We start from the raw sequence: 22407 nt of genomic DNA on the forward strand, positions 1-22407 counted from the left end.
AACTGAGGAAAATATTTGCAAGCAAAATTCTGCATTTAACAAAGGGTGTGGGTGGGATTGGGTTACAGCTCAATGGTGGAGTACTTTCCTCACCTGTGCATGGCTCTAGATTTGATCCCTAGCGCCAAATAAACAAACAACCAAATAGAAACAAAGAGTGTGATTGTTGCAAACAGAAATTCACTAAATAAGAAAAACAGAGTTAACATATGAAAAACAAATAGCTAATTTACATATGGATTGCCAAACACATGAAAACGAAAGCAAAAAAGGCTTACTTTTCTCCCTCTCATCAAATTGGCAAGAATAATAACCTCAAAGGTAGAGTCTCAAATGATTAGAGAAAAGATGGGGATTATTCAATGAAAGTATTGGGACAAGTAGGTAGCCTCTGAGAAATGGTAAAGTTAGCTCAATGTATGAGAAGTGTTTCTCTAGGAAATACAAATGGATCAAACTTTTTTGGTGGCGGGGGCGCTGGGGATTAAACCCAGAGCCTCACACATGCTAAGTAAGTGTCCTATCACTGAATTACCCTCTCACTCTGCCACCTCCTGCCTTCCAATGGATCAAACTCCTAACATTAAAAAAAATGCAACTATAATAGCATTGGAGGAAATTATAAGAACAGTCTAAACTCAGAAGTCATAAAAGGTTAATAAATTTGACCACATAAAGATAAATTCTTCAGAGAAAAAAAAAACAAAACAATAAAAGGAGCCAGGTGCAGTGGTGCATGCCTGTAATCCCAGCACCTCGGGAGGCTGAGGCAGGAGGATTGAAAGTTCAAAGCCAGCCTCAGCAACTCAGCGAGACCCTGTCTCAAAATAAAATATAAAAAAGAGCTGGGGAGGGCTGGGGATGTGGCTCAAGCGGTAGCGCGCTTGCCTGGCATGCATGCGGCCTGGGTTCGATCCTCAGCACCACATACAAACAAAGATGTTCTGTCTGCCGATAACAAAAAAAATAATTATTGAAAAAAAAAATTCTCTTTCTCTCTCTAAAAAAAAAACAGCTGGGGATGTGACTCAGTGGTTAAGCACCCCTTCATTCAATCCTTGGTACCAAAAAACAAAAACAAAACAAACAAACAAACAAAAAAACCCCAAGCAGTATCAAAAAGCAAACATTAGGGCTGGGCTTGTAGCTCAGTGATAGAGCACTTGCTTACCACATGTGAGGCACTAGGTTTGATCTCCAGCACTACATAAAAATAAATATAAAAAAAAGGTATTGTGTACAACTAAAATATATATTACACATATATATATATATGTTCTATATTTTAAAGCAAACATTGGACTGGAAAAAATTTACAAGTCATATTACAGGCAAAGAGTTAATTTCTTTTTAATTAGTTTTTTGTAGTTGTGTATGGATAGTATGCCTTTTATTTTTATTTTTATTTTTTTAAGAGAGAGAGAATTTTTTAATATTTATTTTTCAGTCTTTGGTGGACACAACATCTTTATTTTATTTTATGTGGTGCTGAGGATAGAACCCAGCACCCCGCGCATGGCAGACGAGCTCGTCACCGCTTGAGCCACATCCCCAGCCCCAGTAAGCCTTTATTTTATTTGTTAATTTTTATGTGGTGCTGAGGATTGAACCCAGTGCCTCATACATGCTAGGCAAGCACTCTGCCACTGAGCTACAGCCCCAGCCCAAGAATTAATTGCTTTATCAAGAGTTTCTACAGATCAGTAAGATGACAACCAATCTTTCAATAGGAAAATATGCAAATGATATGGACAGTTCTTTTGGGAAATACAAATGGCTCTAAAACATATGAGAACATGCTCAACCTGATTCATAACAAAATGCAAATTAAAATCATTCTGAGATATCATCTGTCACATATCAGTTTGGCAAAGAAAAATAAATAAATAAATAAAACAGCACGTTGAGTTGGCAAAGGAATGGGATAATAGGCATTCTCATTGAGTTGCTAGTGGCACTGCAGACTGGTCTGATGATTATGGAGGGCAATTTAGCAATATATATCAATACTTTATTATACATTTTATGTATACATACAAAATCTCCATTGACCCAGCAATTCTTCTTCTAGGAAATGATTCTATAAATATGATAGTTTATCTTACAGACATGTATAAAACAAAATATATGAAAAATTTCTCATCATAGAATTGTTTGATAGCAAAAGATAGGAAGCAACATACATACTCATCTACAGACTACTGGTTAAATAAATTATGATACATCCATTTAATGGACTATCATGTAGCCATTAAAAAAGAATGAAGAAGCTCTTTACCTACCGATGTGGGATGATCTTCAAACTTATTGTTAAATACAAAACATATGGTGTCGAACAGTTTATACAGAATGGTATCATTTGTGTAAAATGAGACTGGGAGTGTAGGAGTGAATATTATTTATTTATTTGTGGGGCTGGGGATCAAGCCAAGGGCATTGTGCATGCTCGTCATGTGCTTTACCACTGAGCTGTACTTCTGTCCGTGGTTTGTTTGTTTTTTGTACCACAGATTGAACCCGGGTACAAAAACTGAGCCACATCCCCAGACCTTTTTATTTTGAGACAGGGTCTCCCTAAGTTGCCTAAGGCCTTGCTAAATTGCTGAGGCTGGCTTTGAACTTGAGATCCTCCTGCCTCGGCCTCCCAAGTCTCTGAGATTATAGGTGTGTACCACCACCCTTTTTATTTTATTTTTCATTTTGAAACAAGGCCTCAGCCCTTTTTATTTGTTATTTTGAGATAGGGTCTCACTAAGTTGCTTAGGGCCTTGTTAAGTTGCTGAGGCTAGCCTTGAACTTGTAATCCTCTTGCCTCAGCCTCCTGAGTCACTGGGATTACAGGCATGCGCTGCTGGGCCCTGTCCTAACCCTAACCCTATATTTAATTAAAAATCAATTTTGTTTTAAGAGACAGCATCTCACTATGTTGCCCAGACTGGTCTTGAACACTTGGACTCAAACAATCCTCCTGACACTGTGATTATTCACTTATATGTGTGAGAAATATGATAGTTACAGTGTTAATTTATGGGGATGGGCAATGAGGTGGCTAGGGTGCAGAAGCAGACTACACTGTATATTCTCGGAACTTTTAAAATCTAACTATGCAAACATATTTACTATTAAAAATAAATAGATATAATAATAAAACCATAATGGCCAGTATTACTTAGGAGATGAAATGAACATTCCGTGCTCTATTAGAAGGCATGTCAACTAGTTCTCTCCAAGAGATCAATTCAGCATCAGGTATCAAAGGCCTTAAAAATATATTGCCTTTGATCCTATAGATTTATCCTAAGAAAATAATTAGTGTATACAAATATTTACATAGAAAGGTGCTTAGTGTAGCACTATTTTACCAAACATATGTCAACATTAGATGCTAAATTAAATCCATTTCTTCTCTGTAATGTAACACTAGGCCAGCTGTAAAACATCATGTTCTAGTGGAAAATTTAATAATACGAGAAAATGGACACAATAAATTGTTGAGGGCAAAAAGCAGGTTACCAAACAGTAAGTGCAGCATTACCCCAATTTTGTAAAAGGAAAACATATTTTCAGAGAAAAACCGTCTAGATGGATGGATATAAGCAAAGATGTTAACAGTGTCTATCACTGGTTATGAGATTTTTTTACTCTTTAGACTTCTCTATATTTTCCAAAGTAACATATATTACTTTCACAGACAAAAACAACAAGTATTATTTTTAAAAAGAAAGAAAATAGTAGCTTTCTAGAAAATTGCAGGGCACCATAATTACCCAAACACTAGCTTTAGGAAATAGGAAGCTCATCTCCCTTCATATCCAAAACAACCTTAATCTTTTATTTGACTCAATTTTTTTTTTCTGACTTAATTTTTTATTTTATTATTTTTCCTTCAACAATTTTTCAGGTGATCAGATTTTTTTTTTTTTTTTTTTTTTTTTTTTTGGTGGTGGTTCTGGGAATCAAATTCAGGGTCCATGCACACTAGGTAAGTCTTCTATTGCTGAGCTACATCCCCAGCCCTCCATGTGATCACATTTATGATGCACATGTATAAAGCTGACAAGATTAATTCTTCTTTTTTTTTTTTTGTACTGAACTAAGGGTCACTTGATCACTGAGCCACATCCCCAGCCCTATTTTGTGTTTTATTTAGAGACAGAATCTCACTGAATTGCTAAGCACCTCTCCATTGCTGAGACTGGCTTTGAACTCATGATCCTCCTGACTCAGTCTCCCAAGACGCTGGGATTACAGGTGTGCGCCACCATGCCTGGCTTATATTAGTTTTAAATAACTATTAAGCCAGCCTGCACAGTGGCACACGCCTGTAATTCCGGAGGCTTGGGAGGCTGAGACAAGATGATCATGAGTTCAAAGCCAGCCTCAGCAACAGCAAGGTGCTTAGCAACTCAGTGAGACCCTGTCTCTAAATAAAATACAAAAACAGGACTGGGGATGTAGCTCAGTGGTTAAGAGCCCCTGGGTTCAATCCCTGGAACCAAAAACAAGCAAACAAACAAAACCTATAAGCCATTTATCATTAAATCATTATTTCTAATGGATTTTACTCCCTCAGCAATCACTAAAGTTAAATACTTTGTTATAACACTACAAAGCAGGGTTTTTATCAGTTGCAGATGCTGTTGTTATAGGTTTGACAGTTTTGGGAAAATTAATTCCAAACTTTGAGTATAGGCCTGTTAAAGATTCAGAATAAGGGTATACCCTTCAAGTCACATTTTGGGGTGGGGGGTGCTGGGGATCAAACCCAGGGTCTCACAATATGCTAGGCAAGCCCTCTATCACTGAACTACACCTCCAGTCCCTTGTACTCTAAGTTGCCCAGGCTGGCCTGGAACTTGTGATTCTCCTAATTTAGCATCCCAAGTAGCTGAGGTTACAGGTGTGTGCCACCATGCCCAGCTTATACTCATTCTTTTAATAAATAAGATCACAGACCTGATGGAAGGGATTGATATGTACTTGCTTTAAGATCATACAAATCTCTTCAAAACTATTGAAAAAGTCTCTCCGGATCTTATTCTAGTTTCTACCATGGAAGCAGGCCAATAAGGGTAAGATTGTTACAAGCCATGATTCCTCATAAATCTACTCAGTGATGGTTAATATAATTTAAAATACTTGCAAATGATAAAATGGAGTTCAACTGGGCTGTAGCAAATCAGCTCATTTTCCTTTCAAACTTAATCTAAGTCATTTTGGTTCTGAGCTGACACTGTGGCTACTTAAAATCTAGTTGTTCTCTAAGTCAGGAATATTAAGTAGATGTCTGAAGAAATAAAGGAACAGAAGTTTCTTAGTGAAATTCGGAGCAGGCATGCCAGTAATCCCAGGTACTTGGGAGGCTGAGGCAGGAGGATTGCAAGTTCAAGGCCAGGCTGGGCGACTTAGCAAAATGCTGTCTCCAAAATATTAATAAATAAGGAGCTGGAGTTGTGGCTCAGTGGTAGAGCACTTGCCTGGCATGTATGAGGCACCAGGTTTGATTCTCAGCACCATATATAAATAAATGAGTAAAATAAAGATCTACCAACAACTAAAAAATTCATATTAAAAAAATTAATAAATAAATACAAATACAAATAAAAGGGCCATAGATGTGGCTCAATGATAGAGAACTTGCATAGCATGTGCAAGGCCCTGGGTTCCATGCCCAGTACCACAAAACAAAAGGAAAAAGAGAAAAAAATTCAGGACAGATGAACTACCCTTTGTTTCAGAATACAACCAAAACCAGAATTCTGTCAATTTACTTTTTTCAAATCCAATGTACGATTTATAGACAAAAATATCTGGCTAGAAATTTAGTAATACTGCTCTATCTTCTGCAGAAATATGCTCTGTTGAATTGCTGGACTGGGAGCATTTTACCTTAGAGTACAGCACTGCAGCTCCTGTATAATCCTTCTCCTGGAATTTATTGTTTCCTTTTTCTCTGTAGAAAAGGGGAGCATTGGGGTCCTTTTCCACCAGGTAGTCTCTAGAAAGTCTTTTTAAAAATATCTCATCCTCAGGTCTTTGTGAAGAAGGAGAGAGAAGGGGGGGGGGACAACAGAAATTTGTTATTTCAAGGGAAGTTCCAAACCATAACACTTGAAACAAGAATGTGTGCCTGAGAACACTGGAGCATACAAGTCTGTACATGTTATGGAGGAAAACATCTCATGGTATTCTTCTGATTTCTTGAAATAATGCTAATGTTTTATTCTTTATCTCATATTTATTGATTAATGAACCATTCTTTGGATCATATATCATAAAGAAGATTGGATGTGGAGAATAACATAACACATGGCTTCTTTGTACCAAAGAGTATTCTTCACTTAAACTGTGTTGAAAATATTTGTTAATGGCCGAGGAGAGAGAGAGAGACAGAGAGAGAGACAGGATATGAATCATAAAGTACATGTAATGAATTGTTAATATCTGGGGCATCTGGAAAAAGGCTATTATACAGCGATTCTTTGTATGATTTTGGCAAGTCTGATATTATTTCAAACTCTAAAAGTTTTAAAAGTAAGTATACAAGCTGAGTGCCGTGGCACATGCCTGTAATCTCAGGAATCGGGAGGCTGAGGCAGGAAAATTGAGAGTTCAAGGGCAGCCTCAGCAACTTAGACTTAGTGAGATCTTAAGCAACGTAGTAAGATTCTGTCTTTAAAAAAAAAAAAAAGAAAGAAAGAAAAAGAAAATGAAAAAACAAAAGTGTTGGGGATGTAGCTCAGTGGTAAAGTGCCTTTGGGTTCAATCCCCAGTGTCCAATACAAAACAGAAACAAAAAAATAAGTATACAAGTACTCTACATAACAGAATTAATAAAGTTGATTTAACATATAAATACACACATACATTAGTAATAGAGAATACATCCTTCTTTCCAATAAAGAGAAACAGTATAGAATAACCTGTACTATGCTCTTTAACTATAATGCCATAGAGTAAAATATGAATAACAAAAGTAGAAACAAAGATGATATGAAAAATAAAAATTCTCTTAAGCAATTCTTGGAAGAATGGGGCAGGGGCTGTAACTTAGTGGCAGATCGCTTGCCAAGAATGCATGAGGCAGTGGGTTAAATCCGCAGCAGTATATAAAAATAAACAAATAAAATAAAGGCATTCTGTCCATGTACAACTACAAAAAAATAAAAAATAAAAAAACCCTACAGAATGCTTATATATGGCTTTAAAATTTTTGTTTTCAAGAACCAATAATAAAAAATACCTTCTATGGGCTAGAGGTGAAGCTCAATGGTAGAGCACTTGACTAGCATGCAATAGGCTGTGGGTTTAATCCCCAGCACTGCAAAAACAAAACAAAACAAACAAACAAAAAAACCTCCTTTTACACTGTGATTTGGTATGCTGCTTCTATGTATGTATATAGTATATTTAAAAAAATTGTCTTTGCTGTGTATAAGTTAAAAATTGTTACTATTAAATGTGAATTAATATTTAAATATAACAGACAAAATCACAACACAAAAAAAATTAGGAAAGATTTTAGTTAATTCAAAAGGTATGCTTGTGGGCTGGGGTTGTGGCTCAGCAGTAGAATACTCATCTAGCACGTCCGAGGCCCTGGGTTCAATCCTCAGCACCACATATAAACAAAATAAAGGTATTGTGTCCACCTACAACTAAAAAAAAAATAATAAAAAAAGGTATGCTTGATTGCCTGTCCTAAATTTACTCCAGTTCAGAACATATGGGGATAATATTCCCATGTATATCTTCATAGAGCATATCCTTTTTTTGATACTGTGGATTGAACCCAGGAGCACTCTACCACTGAGTCACAACCCCAGTACCTTTAATTTTTTATTTTGAGACAGTGTCTTGCTAAATTGCCCAGGCTGGACTCAAATATGCAATCTTCCTGCCTCAGTCTCCAGAGTTGCTGGAATTACAGGCAGGAGCCACCATACCTAGCTCACTATAGAATCTATTCTTATTTGTTTTTGTTTTAAGTTAGGTTAAACCTGAAAATCCTAGTTCCGATGAAATGGTTGTGGTAAACAGCAAGAATAGCAAAACTGTTTTTGCATAACATAGATATTTTTTGAATTTTAGATCAAAATAATAACAAACTCATGTTTTATAATTATTCTTTGGTATAATTAAAAACTAAGCTGCAATAATTCATTCTTTTCTTCAGGTACCAAGTTTAACTCAAGTCCTTGCCTATTTTTTAACTGGATTTTCTGTTGTTGAGTTGTAGGAGTATTTATGTATTTATGTATTTTTATGTATTCTGGATCCCTTATCAGATAAGTGATCTGCAAGTATTTTTCTCCCATTTTGTGTGTCTTTTTACTCTCTTGATAATCCTTTGATGCACAAAAAATAAATTTTGATGAAGTCTAATTTATTTTTTTCTCTTGTAGCTTGTTTTTGGTATCATATCCAAGGAATCATTGCCAAGTCCAATATCATGAAGATTTTTTTTCTCATGTTTTCTTTTAAGAGTTTTACTGTTTTAGCACTTAAATTTTCTTTATTCAATTTGAATTTATGTGTGTGTGTGTAGACATAGTGTAAAATAAAGGTCCAGTTTCATCCTTTTACATGTGGATTCATACAGATGAACCAAGTACCTTATTCCCCCAGTCTTGACTTCTTTCTCTGGAGCCCTACAGAAGCAATCTCTTATGGAATCAGTTGGCAAAGCAGAAAATTTCAGTCCCAGTCATAGAGTACAGAAGTACTCAATCAGAAGTTTGAGATTGGAAATAGTAGTTTAATAACTGGCACACATCCAGGTAAACATATTGTTTTCCTCTGAACCATTTGAAAGTAAGTATAGCCATTATTGAATTTCACCTCTAAATATTTACAGGCCTCTGCTAAGATAAAGGATATTCTGTTATATAAATACAATATCATTATCACTAAAAAAAAATTAACACAAATTCAAATATCATCTAAATTTACATTTTCCCTATTATTCTTTTTTTTTTGGGGGGGGTACTGGGGATTGAACCCACTAAACTGCATCCCCAGGTCTTTTTTTTAAAAAAATATTTTTGTAGTTGTAGATGGACAGCAGGCCTTTATTTTAATGTTTATTTTTATACGGTGCTAATGATGGAACCCAGTGCCTCATTCATGCAAGGCAAGCATTCACCAACTGAGCTACAGCCCCAGCCCCCTCCAGTCCTTTTATTTTTTATTTTGAGACAGGGTCTGGCTAAGTTGCTGAGGGCCTCACTTACTTGCTGAGGCTGGCTTTGAACTTGCAATCCTCTTGTCTCAGCATCCTGGGTTGCTGGGATTATAGGCGTATGCCACTGTGCCTGCTTCCCTATTATTCTTAAAATGTCCTTTATATCTTTTTCTCATGTCAACCCTATCCAGGATTAAGGTTGTATTGAAGTATTGAATTTTTTTTTTTTTTTTTTTAGTGGTACTTGGATTGAATTCAGGCGTGCTCTACCACTGAGCCACATCTCCCCCACCCCCTTTTATTTTGAGACAGGGTCTTGTTAAATTGCTGAGGTTGGTCAACTTGTGATCCTCCAGCATCAGTTTCCTGAGTTGCTAGGATTTTAAGTGTGTGCCACAGTGTCTGGCCAATTCTTTTTAATCAGTAACATTTTTGAAGACTCAAGACCAGGAATATGTTCCACATTCTGGTTTAGTCTCATTATTTCCTCATGATTAGAATCAGATTCAATACTTTTTTGTTAAGAATATTATTATACAAGCTAGGTGCAGTGATGCAGGCCTGTAATACCTGTTTAGCAAGACCTTGTCTCAAAATTACCAAAAAAAAAAAAAAAAAAAATGGCCAGGTGATGTGGCTCTCACCCATAATCTCAGCAGCTCAGGAGAATCACAAGTTCAAAGTCAGGCTTAGCAACTTAATTTTTTATTCATTTATTTTTACTAAAAATAAAAAAGGGGGCTGGGGATGTGGCTCAAGCGGTAGCACGCTCGCCTGGCATGTGTGCGTCCCGGGTTCAATCCTCAGCACCACATACAAACAAAGATGTTGTGTCCGCCGAAAACTAAAAAATAAATATTAAAAAATTCTCTCTCTCTCTCTTTTTAAAAATAAAAAATAAAAATAAAAAAGGGCTGGGGTATAACTTAGTGATAGAGCATCCTGTGTTCGATCCCCACACAAAAGAATATAGGGCACCTGGCATGGTGGTACAGACCTGTAAACCCAGTGGCTCAGGAGGCTGAGGCAGGAGGATTGAGAGTTCAAAGCCAGCCTTAGCAAAAGTGAAGCGCTAAGCAACTCAGTGAGACCCTATCTCTAAAAAAAAAAAAAAATACAAAATAGGGCTGGGGATGTGGCTCAGTGATGAAGTGCCCTTGAGTTCAATCCCTGGTACTGCACCCCATAAAAAAAGAAGAAGAATATAGGGCAACTTCCTTAAACTGAATGGTATTCCTTAAATGGTATATACCACAAATCAATGGTAATTATCCTAAATGGCTATAACTATTCAACATTGTACTAAAGGTTGAACTAAAGCTATGAAATTAAAAAGTAAAATAAGAGGTACAAATATTGAAAAGGAGGATAACTATTTACAAATATAGTTACTCAACCTAAATATTCCAAGTGGATTAGAATAATAATGATGAAGTAACATGAAAGTACAGTTGGGTGGCCAGCTCTAAGATAATAAAGAATTTCTTTTATTTACATTTCAAATCACCAATTAGAGAATGTTATGGGAGGGGGAAGGATTACCTTACAACAAAGTAAGAATAAATCTAACAGGAAATGTGCAAGACCTATATAAAGAAAACTATAAAACTTTACTTAAGCACATAAAAGAAAACCTAAATAAATGGCAAGACAACTCTTTACTTGGATGAAGAAATTTAATATTGTAAACATGTCAGGTCTCCCTAAATGAATCTATAAATTCAACACAATCCCAATCAAAAACCCAATGACATTTTTTATGGAATTTGACAAACCAATTCTAAAGTTCACATGGGGGAAATGCATATACCATAGTCAAGATATTCTTAGAAAAGCACAATGACTATGTATATATGTGGGGAAACTTGGCTTAACAGATAGCTAAGTCACATTTATACTACAAAGTTCCCTGCTTTTTAGTGGCTCTTCCTCCTACCTCTGGCAAATCTCAGTGGACAAATCATTCCTTGGGTTGAAGTAGGATTGACCTCAACATCACAATAGGATCTGGAAATTGGAGGGAACCACACATCTGTATTTGAAGGAATGTGAATGTTATTGCATATGATCAGTTAGGTTACTCTGAGCTCAACTCAGAACTTTTGCTGAAATATGCCAGAAAGATGGCCTCTTTCCTTGGAGCTATTTAGCAATCAGGGTGTGTCCAAGGCTGCAAATAGTTACAGCATCCACCAGATGCAGAGTCTGAGATGAAAAAATATGGAGTCTGATGAAATCCTCTGAGCCTCTGGATAACAACCCAGTCTGAAAATAGATCTGCTTTTGCACATCCTAGTTTCATAGCTATCAGTTTCATAATTTGAGCTGAGTTTCGGTTACTTGAAACTGAACAGAGTCCTGAAATGATACTGTAAAGTCATGGTAATTAAAACCCTTTGGTTATGGTAAGTAGAAATATAATAATGATTCAATAAGTACGGCATTTTGAAGCATTGGGGAAAGGTTGGACCATTCAATAAATGCTGTGATAAAACTGTTTATGGGGGGGGGTTAGAATACTCCTTCACGTCATACAGATATGTACATGAATCATAATTTCATGTTGTATACCTTAAATATATAATAACTTTTATTTTTCAATTATATCTCTACAAAGCTGCAGATGGATTACAGAGTTAAAAGAAAGCATAGGGGTGGGCTGAGGTTGTAGCTCAGAGGTAGAGCACTTGCCTTGCAAGCATGAGGCATTGGGTTTGATCCTCAGCACCACCTAAAAATAAATAAACAAAGATAAAGATATTGTGTCCATCTACAACTAACTAACTAACTAAATAAATAAATAAAGCATAGGGGCTGGGGTTGTGGCTCAGTGGTAGAGCGCTTGCCTAGCACTTGTGAGGAACTATCCATGTACAACTAAAAAAAAAATTTTTTTTTTAAAGTAAAGCATAAACTGCTTGTAGTGGTGCATGCCTATAATCCCAGTGACTCAGGAGGCTGAGGCAGGAGGATCACAAGTTTGAGGCCAGCTGGGCAACTTGCAGCCCCCCACCCCTGCCCTCTCTCAAAAAAAACAAAGAAAAGAAAGGGATGAGCACCCCTAGGTTCCATCCCAAGTATGGCCAAAAAAAAAAAGGCATAAAACTATCAAAAAAATTAGGAGAAATCCAGTAGCTTTGTAATTCTGGGGAAAAGTAGACCACCCTAACTAAGCAAGACACATAACATAAAAGTTATAAAGGGGGCTGGGGTTGTGACTCAGCAGTAGAGTGCTCGCCTCTCGCGTGCGAGACCCCGGGTTTGATCCTCAGCACCACATACAAAAATAAGCAAGTGAAATAAAGGTGTTGTGTCCAACTACAACTAAAAAAAAAAAAAGTTATAAAAAAAGCCAGCTATAAACGCTAAAACAAATACACATAATTTATATACTGTCATCCCTTGTTTCCTGAGGGGCATTGGTTCCAGGGCCCCTGCAGATAATAAAATCTGCAGGTGCTAAAGTATCTTATATCAAATGATGTAGTATTTGCATATAACTATGCACATCATTGCTTATGCTTTAAATCGTCTCTAGATTACTTACAATATCTAACAGCATAAAAGCTCTATAAATAGCTGTTACGCTATATGCTTTAGGGAACTATGATAAGAAAAAAGAATTCTGTACATCTTAGGACTGATAAACACCATAGGCCTAATTACATATTACATGAGCAAGATGCCCAGACACGCAGCAAACAATGCTCAAACACTGAGTGCTGGAGAGAGATTGAGATTTGATTTTGTGAAATGGCAGGAAGCTACTGCAGGGTTTGCCATACATCATGTCATTTGTGTGGATTAAGTATAGTTTTTGGCGCAATTCAAATTTTGCTTTTTGAGACTTTCTGGGGATCCCCCCAAATGTTTCCCATCCAAGTTTTGGTGAATCCATGGATACAGGACCCATGGATATGGAGGGCAGACTGTATGGTGAGACACAATAAAAAGGGCTAAAAGATAAAACAGACTAGGAGGAAAATTAACAACAAATATAGCAAATAATCATATAGCCAGATTTATGAAGATCTATACATTTATAAGAGAAAGATGACCTATTGAAAATATGGGCAAAGAACACAAATAACCAATTCATAGAAGAAATACAAATGGGTTATGTCAGAAAAATAGCATTATTTCACTAATAATCAGAAGTGTTCAAATTAAAATGAGTATTTTTCAGTTCTAGAAGTACATCTGAATCTTTTATTGTTGTTTTGAGATGAGGATCTAACTATGTTGCCCAGGCTGGCCTTGAACTCTTTGAGTTCCAGTGATCCTCCTGAGTAGTTGGGATTGGAGGTGTGTGCCACATTGTCTGGCTTGTTGTTCTTTTTATGGATTCCAATATTTCATTGAATTCCATCTTTTTTTGTCTACTTTGTCCATTTTTTCCTCTATTTTCTTTTTAAAAATTTTTTTAGTTGTAGATGGACACAATATCTCAGCCTTCTATTTTCTTAAATATATTAATTATAGTTATTTTAAATTCCTGCTTACAAACTCCTATATGTGGACATGAGTTGGTCTGTTTCTAATATTTATTTATTTTTCTTCTGATTAATTATTGGTCACTTTTGTGTACATTTGCACATATAGAGTATTTTGTTTTGTTTTTTGGGATACTGGAGACTGAACCCAGAGGTGCTCTACCACTAAGCTATTTATCCCCCAGTTCTTTTTATTTTTTGAGATAGAGTCTTTTGGCTTCCGTTTCCTCCAGGACAGTTCCTCTGCTAGGGTCCAGCCTGATCCTTGGCCTGAAATTATCCCAAGAAAGAAAATGCTAAAAAATGATCACCTAGGAAGAAGTTGTCCCTTTCTGCAATTTTAGTCCCTCTAGCTCTTGTTGCTATCTTATATCTTTAAAAACATTTATTAAATAAAAGATTTATAATTGCATTGAGAGTGTTGCCTTCTGTGATCTATCATATCCTATCCAGAAGCAAAAGTACATATGCCAAAGAAACATAGCATTCACAGTACTACAATAGACAAGATTTGAGAATAATGTGGGATGTGAGGGAAAGGGAAAGATTAGACATGACTCCTAGGTTTCTGGACAGATATAGTGCAATTCATTAAGAGATTACATAAGATGATATGACATAGCATGGGGGAAGATCATGAGTTCAGTGTTTAATATGGAATGGCTCTTAGGTTTCTTGTTGAATATAATGAATAAAAACAAGCTAATGCAATTCACTAAGATAGGAATCACTGAAAGGGAATATAATTTTGAGGGTGGGATCCTGAGTTTGGTTTTGAATACATTGGATTTTAAGTATCTTTTTTTTTTGGGGGGGGGGTACTTGTAATTGAACTCAGGGGCACTTGACCACTGAGCCACATCCCCAGTCCTATTTTGTATTTTATTTAGAAATAGGTTCTCACTGAGTTGCTTGGTGTCTTGCTTTTGCTGAGGCTGGCTTTGAACTTGTGATCCTCCTGTCTCAGCCTCCCAAGCCACTGGGATTACAGGCATTCGGCACCGTACCCAGCTGGATTTTAAGTATCTTTGAGACTTTCAAGTAGTCAGCTGGATTCAGATATCTGAGTCTCAGAACAGAGGTAAGGGTTTGAGATAATGATTTTAAAGGTGATCAGTATACAGGAAATAACTGAAGTCATAGGTGTGAATGTGACCACCTCAGTTGAGAATACAGTAAACAGGAAAGAAAACCCATGCTGGAGTCTTAAGGAATTCAATATTAAACAAACAGGAAATCTCTTCTTTAATTTATATTGCTGTCAATTCTCATTGATTATTACATTTTGGTGTGAATAAACTGTATTGGGACAGCTATCTATTTTCCAAAGTTTTACCAGCAGTTTTCTATTTTTGGAAATTCTGCAAAGGAAATCCACAGATCCTGTAGAGCTTTAGATATTATTTTTCAAACTATAGGTCATGACTCAGTGGGTCATGAAATTAATTTAGTGGGTCCTGATTAGCATTTTTAAAATGAGATAAGTAGAAGGGAAAATATCAAAGTGTATCATATGCAATAAGTATCTATACCTTCTTGCTTGGTGAACTTATCAAGATTCACAGCTCTTAAAGCCATGTTCAACAATAATATTTGTGTGTGTGTGTGTATACACTGAAGACAGGGCATTCACTAAGCCTCATCCCCAGCCCTTTTTTTTTTTTTTTTTTTTTTAATATTTTTAGAGACATAGTCTCACTGAGTTGTTTAGGGCCTTGCTAAGTTGCTAAGGCTAGCTTTGAACTCGTGCTCCTCCTACCTCAGCTTCCTGAGCTGCTGGGATTAAAGGCGTGCACCAGCGTACTTGGCTCAACTTTCATATTTGTATCTCTACCCCAGGCCTCTCTCCTAAACTCCACACTCATTTAGATATCACCAATTGCAAATGTAATCTGTAAAACGAACAAACAAAACAAAACAAAACAAAACATTCTTAGCTGAGGGAGTCTACTAGATATCTAAAACTCCAATATCAAGCCCTTGTCTTCCTTCCTGAAACAGCCACCTCTGTAGCTTTCTCTAGTGATGACAATGTCATTCTTCTACTTCCAGAGAGTTGCTTTTTACATTCTCTAACACACTACATGCCACATGTCAGGAAAGCTATTAAATCTATACCTCAGAATCCAGTTGCTTCTCCCCTTCCCGACAACTGCCACACTGGCCCAAGTTATCATCATCTTGTCTCTCACCTGGGTTAATACAACTGCCCTCCAGTCCTCTCTGCTCCCACCCTTGCTACTCTCCTGTCTATCCTCAACACAGCAGTCAGAGTATTCCTTTAAAACAATGGTCAGCAAACTTTTTTGGTATAGGCCAGAGAGTAAATATTTAGGCTTTGTGAGCCAAGAGACAAAACCAAAGCTATTACAAAGGTACTTACATAACAAAAATTAATTTCCCAAACCTTTTTATTGACAAAATTCAAAATATAATTATAATAGATAACAATTTTTTATAATTCAGGTCTACTATTGCGAAAACTGAAATTCTTTTTTTTTTTTTTTTTAAATGGGCACCATTTTGCTTAGTGTACAAAGCCTGTGTTCCTTATCATCAAATCAATTGCAACTGTTTATCTGTAAAAACCATTACTAGTTGTGGGCTACACAAAACAGGAAGTGGGATGGATTTACCTTTTGGGCTGTAGTTTTGCTAATCTCTGTTTTAAAATATAATCAGATCATGTTACTCTTCTCCCAAAACTCACATCAATTAGTTTTCTATGTTCAATAAATTATCACATAGCAAGAACTGCTAAATTCCCTAAAATACATAAATCTGAAGTTATTTAACCTTTCCATCAAAGAAATATTACTTCACAGCAAATGACAAAAGAGAACATTTCTCAGATTGAAACTTTCCTGGTTAAAGCTTCCATTCACTTACTGAAGAAGCGAAGAGGAGTGAAGAAAGATATCACTCAAAGTCTTTGCTTTGGAAATGGTGACCTGAACAGACTTCGGGAGTAAAGTCCACTTCTGAAATAGGTATGATTTCCATTCATCCACAGGCAGATCCATTCTATTTCAGGTCTGTAAAGTGAGTAAGAAATGAAGAATTCAGATTTCTACAAATGCGTAATTCTAGAAAATCAAGATTTCATCCAAGCAAATGTAAAGCAACAAAATCGATCCTTATGGTCTTCTATTGTAATTGTTCATATGCTGAAGAAGGATCAATATTTTGTCATGCCAATCCACTCAACAAACTCAGTCAGAAACATTTATCAAAAGCCTACTTTGTTCCAGGAATTATGGTAGGTAGTGGTTATACAAAGACAATCAGATTACAGTAGATAGCTACCATCCCAGTCCTTCTTTATTTCCATCTTCCCTAGTTGCCCAAGTCACTCCAGATTTTATTTTCCACTCACACTAGCAACTATTAAGTTAAATATTTCTCTCCATAAATCAGTTTTCTGCTTCAATCTCCAGATCATTCTTTCCATCAAAGCTCTCACCATCGTGTGTGTGTATGTGTGTCTGTCTGTCTCTGGCTAAATTGCCCAGGTTGGCTTTGAATCTGTGATCCTCCTGCCTCAGCCTCCTGAGTAACTGGGATCACAGGCCTATGCCACTCACAGCTCATTGGAGGATTCTTTCCAGAGTGTTATAACAGCCTCCATCCCCTCAATCCCATCCTTCCTTCCCTTTCAAATCTACTCCGCACATTGGGAGAGACCTCAGTCCTCTGTCAATTCATTCTTCCTAGCATACAGGGAAACCCACTACAAATTCGTCATTATTTGATCTTTGGCTTACTTTCTAATTCTCCTCTTCCTCGGTATCCTACCATACTGAGCTACTCATTGTTATTCCCAGGCTTGCCAGGTAATTTCCTCTCTCCAATGTTTTTGCATAGGCCATTTGTTCTTCCAGAATCCACAGTCATTTGGAGTCCACCTGGCAAATACCCACACTTACTGGATTCGGTTCAAATGGCACCTCGTCTGGGTTGCCTTCCTGATTTTCCACCTGTGATGCATCGCACTGGGGGCCCATACCTTGTCTACCTTGAGTGTGGGCTCCTCTGGGTAGAAATTCCCCAAACAGACTGTGCTCACATCTGAGGCTTCTTTACCTTCAGGGATCCCACGGTGCCAAGCTCTGGGCCTGGCACGGGCGGGAGGCCTGCAGTGGGTTGCGGAAAGAACCAGGTCACTGCTTTGACTATATTTAGAACCGTTATCAGAAAACAACTCTATTCTCTGGGCTACCCTGCGGCCCATCGGCCAAAGGCCTTGGCGGGTACGCTTCCGAAACCCCGCTGCGAAAGGACCTGGAAGAGGGCGCCAGCGCCTTCAGGGGCTCCCGCCAATCACTGCGCGCGCAATTTGGATCTATGCCTCACCCCCAGGACCCGCCATCCCGCCACCTGGCCTCGGACCCAACCACGGGCGAATCACGTGGACCGCCCATCGAGCCTCGACCAATGCGGTGGCTGCTCGGCGCCTAGGCCCGCCCCAGCGTCGCGCACACGTCGGGGGCGGGAGTGGCGCGCACAGTTTCTCCGGCCAATCGCTGCACAGCCCGCGGGACCCCGGTAGTGAAGTTGGGGAGCCGAGGAGCGCGAGCGCGGGAGTTAGAGCCCTGGAACCATGGTCGGACCCTTGAGCGAGGGGGCCATTGCGGTGAGAAGACATCTGGAAACCGAGCCGGTGGCTTCGGGAGGCTGTAGGCCCGGAGCTGTGGGGAGCGGAGCGGGAGGGAGCCGCAGGCTATGGGGAAGGAACGCTGGAGGGGGAGAAGTGGAGGACCGTGGGGAGGACAGCCTAGGGTCTCTCTCAGTGCTTCCTGAAAGGATTTTTTCGTTGTCATTTAAACAGGCTCACTTTTCTAATTAAGAAAACAAAACAAACGACCCCCCCCTCGTCCACCTGCGGCCACATTGTCTCCTCCTCTTCCCCCATCCACACCCAAACTTTCGTAGAGTTGTTCCTTTCCCCTGTTTCATTTCCGTACCTCCCACTAGCCCTCTCCAATCAGACAGTCCTCTGATCACTATAGAAAACTGATGAAAGTTACCCGTCCAAGTCGCCAAGTTCGACAGCCGCTTTTCAAATTTCAACTTAGATGAATACTCAGAATTGTTTGGGCCTGTATTGATCCATGCTGCCTTTTGCTAACACTGTCGTCTTCTGGGTTCTGTGGCTCAGCTAGTCTTTCCCATCGTATTTGTAGGCCTCTTTTTGTAAATTTCTGTTCATTCCAGATTCCCTCTAGGCCCTCTTCTCCCTGGGCAATTTCATTGCCATCTAGATGTCAGTCGCACTAATTCCTTTGTGCCAGCCATCTTTGCTCTAAAAGAGGAGCTTCTGTAGTCTGTCTGCCTTCTTGATTCTCAAAGCCATCTCAAATTCAGCAAATGCATTACATAAGGGGTGCCTAAGTCGCGACCTCTTGATGTACTTGTTTTAGCGAATGATACCTTTAGAAAGTTATGCTAGCAGGAAATGGAGGAGTCATTCTTCCTACATTCTTCATCACTCTGGTTGCCCAGTCCATATCTCCATATAGATCTTTTAAGCCCATTGACTTTTCTCCACCCACACTGGCACCATCATTTCTTGCCCCTGCTGCTCTCATTTGGCATACCGGGCTCCCACCATTCCCATCTAGCCTGTATACTGTCTGCCTTTGCCTTCTCTCAGTGCCCTGATCATTCTTTTTCTTCTGCCTGGATTGTTCTTGACTCCTACCTCATTAGCTAACATAATGTTCAAATTCAGATCAATTACTGTTTCAGTAAAGTCTTCATTTGACTTTCCTTACTAAACAAATAATTTTTTTTTTGTACCAACGATTGAACCCAGGGGCTTAACCACTGAGCTACATCCTCAGCCTTTTTTTTTTTATTATTAGTTATTGATGGACCTTTATTTATTTGTTTATATGTGGTGCTGAGAATCGAACCCAGTGCCTCACACATGCTAGGCAAGCGCTCTACCACTGAGCCACAACCCTAGTCCCCAACTCTCATCCCCAGCCTTTTTTTTTTTAATTTTTTTTTTTAGTTATACATTGACACAATATCTTTATTTTTGTTTATTTATTTTTATGTGGTGCTGAGGATGGAACCCAGGGTCTCTCACGTGCGAGGCGAGTGCTGTACCACTGAGCCACAACCCTAGCCCATCCCCAGCTTTTTAAATTTTGAGACAGTCTTCTTGAGTTGCTAAGGGCCTTGCTAAATTGCTGAGGCTGGCTTTGAACTTGCAATCCTACTGCTTCAGCTTCCTGTGCCACTGAGATTACAGGCATGCACCACCACAGCTGGCTTAAATGTCTTTACTTTGAGACCTTAATTTCTCTTTATTTGCTTATTAGATGTGTTACTTTGGGCTAGATACTAACCTCTTTTCCTTTCCTGTAAAACAAGGGAAATGATACCTGTTACTTGTAAGGTTAGTGGGAGGATTAAGTGCATTATTACTTTTTTATGTGTGTGGTGCTAGGGATTGAACCCAGAGCCTTGTGCATGCAAAGCAAGCACTCTGTCAACTGAACTATATCCCTAGCCCGTGTTATTACATTTTAAAGTGCTTAGCCCGCTGCCTGATACATGGCAAACTGCTGAGGCTTTACCAAAAGCTTTACCAAACTTGCGATCTTCCTGCCCCAGCCTCTAGTTGCTGGGATTACAGGTGGTGCCTGATGTAGTAAATGTTTAGTGTATATTTCCTATTATAAATAATTATATATGTATATTTACATTTTTGTTTATTTAGTTAATATAACTTTCTGTGCCCTCCAAGAGTCAAGTGATTATTTGAGTAAATTGGAATTTTTAAGTGCTGGAGCCTGGGAAGTGATCACAAATGGTAGTCCTCATTTAATTTATAGCTATTGCCTTGAGACTTTAAGACAAATTGGGAAAGACAAAGTGGTACTTCACTTTCATGGTTTTTTTGGAGCGGGCACTGGGGATTGAACCCAGGGTGGCTCTCTCAGTGAGCTACATTCCCAGCCCTTTTTATTTTTTATTTTGAGACAGAGTTGAGAGTCTTGCTAAATCGCTCAGGCTGACCTTAAACTTGCCATCCTTCTGCCTAACCTCCCAAGTTTCTATGATTACAGGCCTGCACTACTGTGCGTTACCCAATGTTTGACTTTGTGGCGGGGGGGTACTGGGAATTGAACTCAGGGGCACTCAACCACTGAGCCATATCCCCAGCCCTATTTTGTATTTTCTTTAGAGACAGGGTCTCACTGAGGTGCTTAGCACCTTGCTTTTGCTGAGGCTACTTTGAACTTGTGATCCTCCTGCTTCAGCCTCCCAAGTCGCTGGGATTACAGGCATGCACCACCACAGCCCAGTGTTTGACTTTTAATTTGTCTTTTTATGTTTAAATTGCCTTTCTTGTGGACAGCAAATAGTTCATTCTTACAATTTCTGCCGTTTAGTTGGAATGCTCAAACCACTTACACCTAATATAATTATATATTTAGATTTTAAATTTTTTGTGTTGCTACTTGTTTTCTATTTGGTTTGGTTTTTTTGTTTTTAGGTTTCCTGACTTTTGGATTATTTATGTATTTTATTTCTTGATTCATATTTATCTCTATTGATGGTTAGCTGTATTCTTTACTCTTGGACTGTGTATCTTCTTAGTCAGCTGGGGCTACTATATAAAAAAATACCATAGCCCTGATGGCTTAAACAGACACTAATTTTTTTTTCATTTCTGGAGACTGGGAGTCCAAGATCAAGGTACCAGTAGGTTTGATTCTTGGTTAGAGCCCACTTCTTGGCTTTTAGACTGCTTTCATCTTGCTATATGTTCACATGATGTCTGTGCTTTTGCAGGGAGAGAGCACTGGTCTCTTATCCCATTGCGGGAGGGTTGTTCCATGTTTATGACCTCATTTAAAACTAGTTGCTTCCCGGTGGCTTTACCTAATGCAATCAATCATATTGGAGAATAGGGTTTTCAACATATCAATTTGGGAAGTCACAAACATTCAATCCAGAGGCTGGGGTTGTGGCTCATAGTAGAGCATGTGCCTAGCATGTATGAGGTCCTGGGTTCAATCCTCAGCACCACATATAAGTAAATAAATGAAATAAAGGAATTGTGTCCAACTACAACTAAAAAATAAATATTTAAAAAACAAACATTCAATCCATAATTTTGTTAGAACCGTCTTTTTTTTTTCCTAAAATTTCTTTTGTAGTTGGAAATGGATAGGTACCTTTATTTTATTTGTTTATTTTTAAGTGGTGCTGTGGATCTAACCCAGTGCCTCACTCGTGCTAGCCAAGTGCTCTGCCACTGAGCTATAGCCCCAAGCCCTAGAATCATCTTTAGACTCTTAAAAATCATTGAGGCCCACTGGGAGTTTGTGTGTGTGTGTGTGTGTGTTTTGGTTTATATTTGTAATATTTATAACTTGAAATTATAACCAAGATGTTTAAAAATGTTTACTCATTTAAAATAATAGTACAGTCATCCATTAACACAAGTAACATTTAGTGAAAAACATTTCAAAACAAAAATAGTGAAAAAGTGGTATGTTTTACATTTTTGTACACCTCATTAATCTGGCACTTGGTAGAAAACATGATATGTAGGTTTTCATATCCACTTCTGCATTCAGTCTAGTTTGGTTTGAATTATATGAAGGAAATCTGGCCTCACACAAGATAATGTAATTGAAAAAGGGAGGAGTGTTTTAATATCCTTTTATGGCCTTTCTTTCTTTCTTTCTCTCTCTCTCTCTCTCTCTC

General features: G+C 38.2%; 2 protein-coding genes across 11 annotated transcripts in view; one reads left to right on the forward strand and one right to left on the reverse strand.

The window, feature by feature from the left end:
• The window catches only part of Smyd4 (SET and MYND domain containing 4), a 39545-nt gene extending 21497 nt beyond the window's left edge, over positions 1-18048 (reverse strand). For 2 of the 10 annotated variants that reach the window (XM_046446938.2, XM_046446939.2), the window contains exons 1-3: positions 17684-18048; positions 16567-16712; positions 5890-6034 (exon numbers count right to left, since the gene is read on the reverse strand). In XM_046446938.2, coding sequence (XP_046302894.1) covers positions 5890-6034; positions 16567-16700 — 279 coding nt within the window. In that variant the 5' untranslated portion in view covers positions 16701-16712; positions 17684-18048. Of the gene's footprint in view, positions 1-5889; positions 6035-15436; positions 15570-16566; positions 16713-17603 lie in introns of those variants that run through there. The other 8 variants (XM_058580077.1, XM_046446937.2, XM_046446935.2 and 5 more) reach the window with 8 other exon arrangements.
• A 120-nt stretch (positions 18049-18168) lies between these two features.
• The window catches only part of Rpa1 (replication protein A1), a 54264-nt gene continuing 50025 nt past the window's right edge, over positions 18169-22407 (forward strand). The window contains exon 1 of the mRNA XM_046447003.2: positions 18169-18310. Coding sequence (XP_046302959.1) covers positions 18278-18310 — 33 coding nt within the window. The 5' untranslated portion in view covers positions 18169-18277. The remainder of the gene's footprint in view (positions 18311-22407) is intronic.

This window comes from Marmota monax, unplaced genomic scaffold, assembly GCF_021218885.2.
Source record: "Marmota monax isolate L192 unplaced genomic scaffold, Marmota_monax_Labrador192_F-V1.1 WCK01_AAM20220418_F8-fsc00138, whole genome shotgun sequence".
Lineage (NCBI taxonomy): Eukaryota > Metazoa > Chordata > Mammalia > Rodentia > Sciuridae > Marmota > Marmota monax.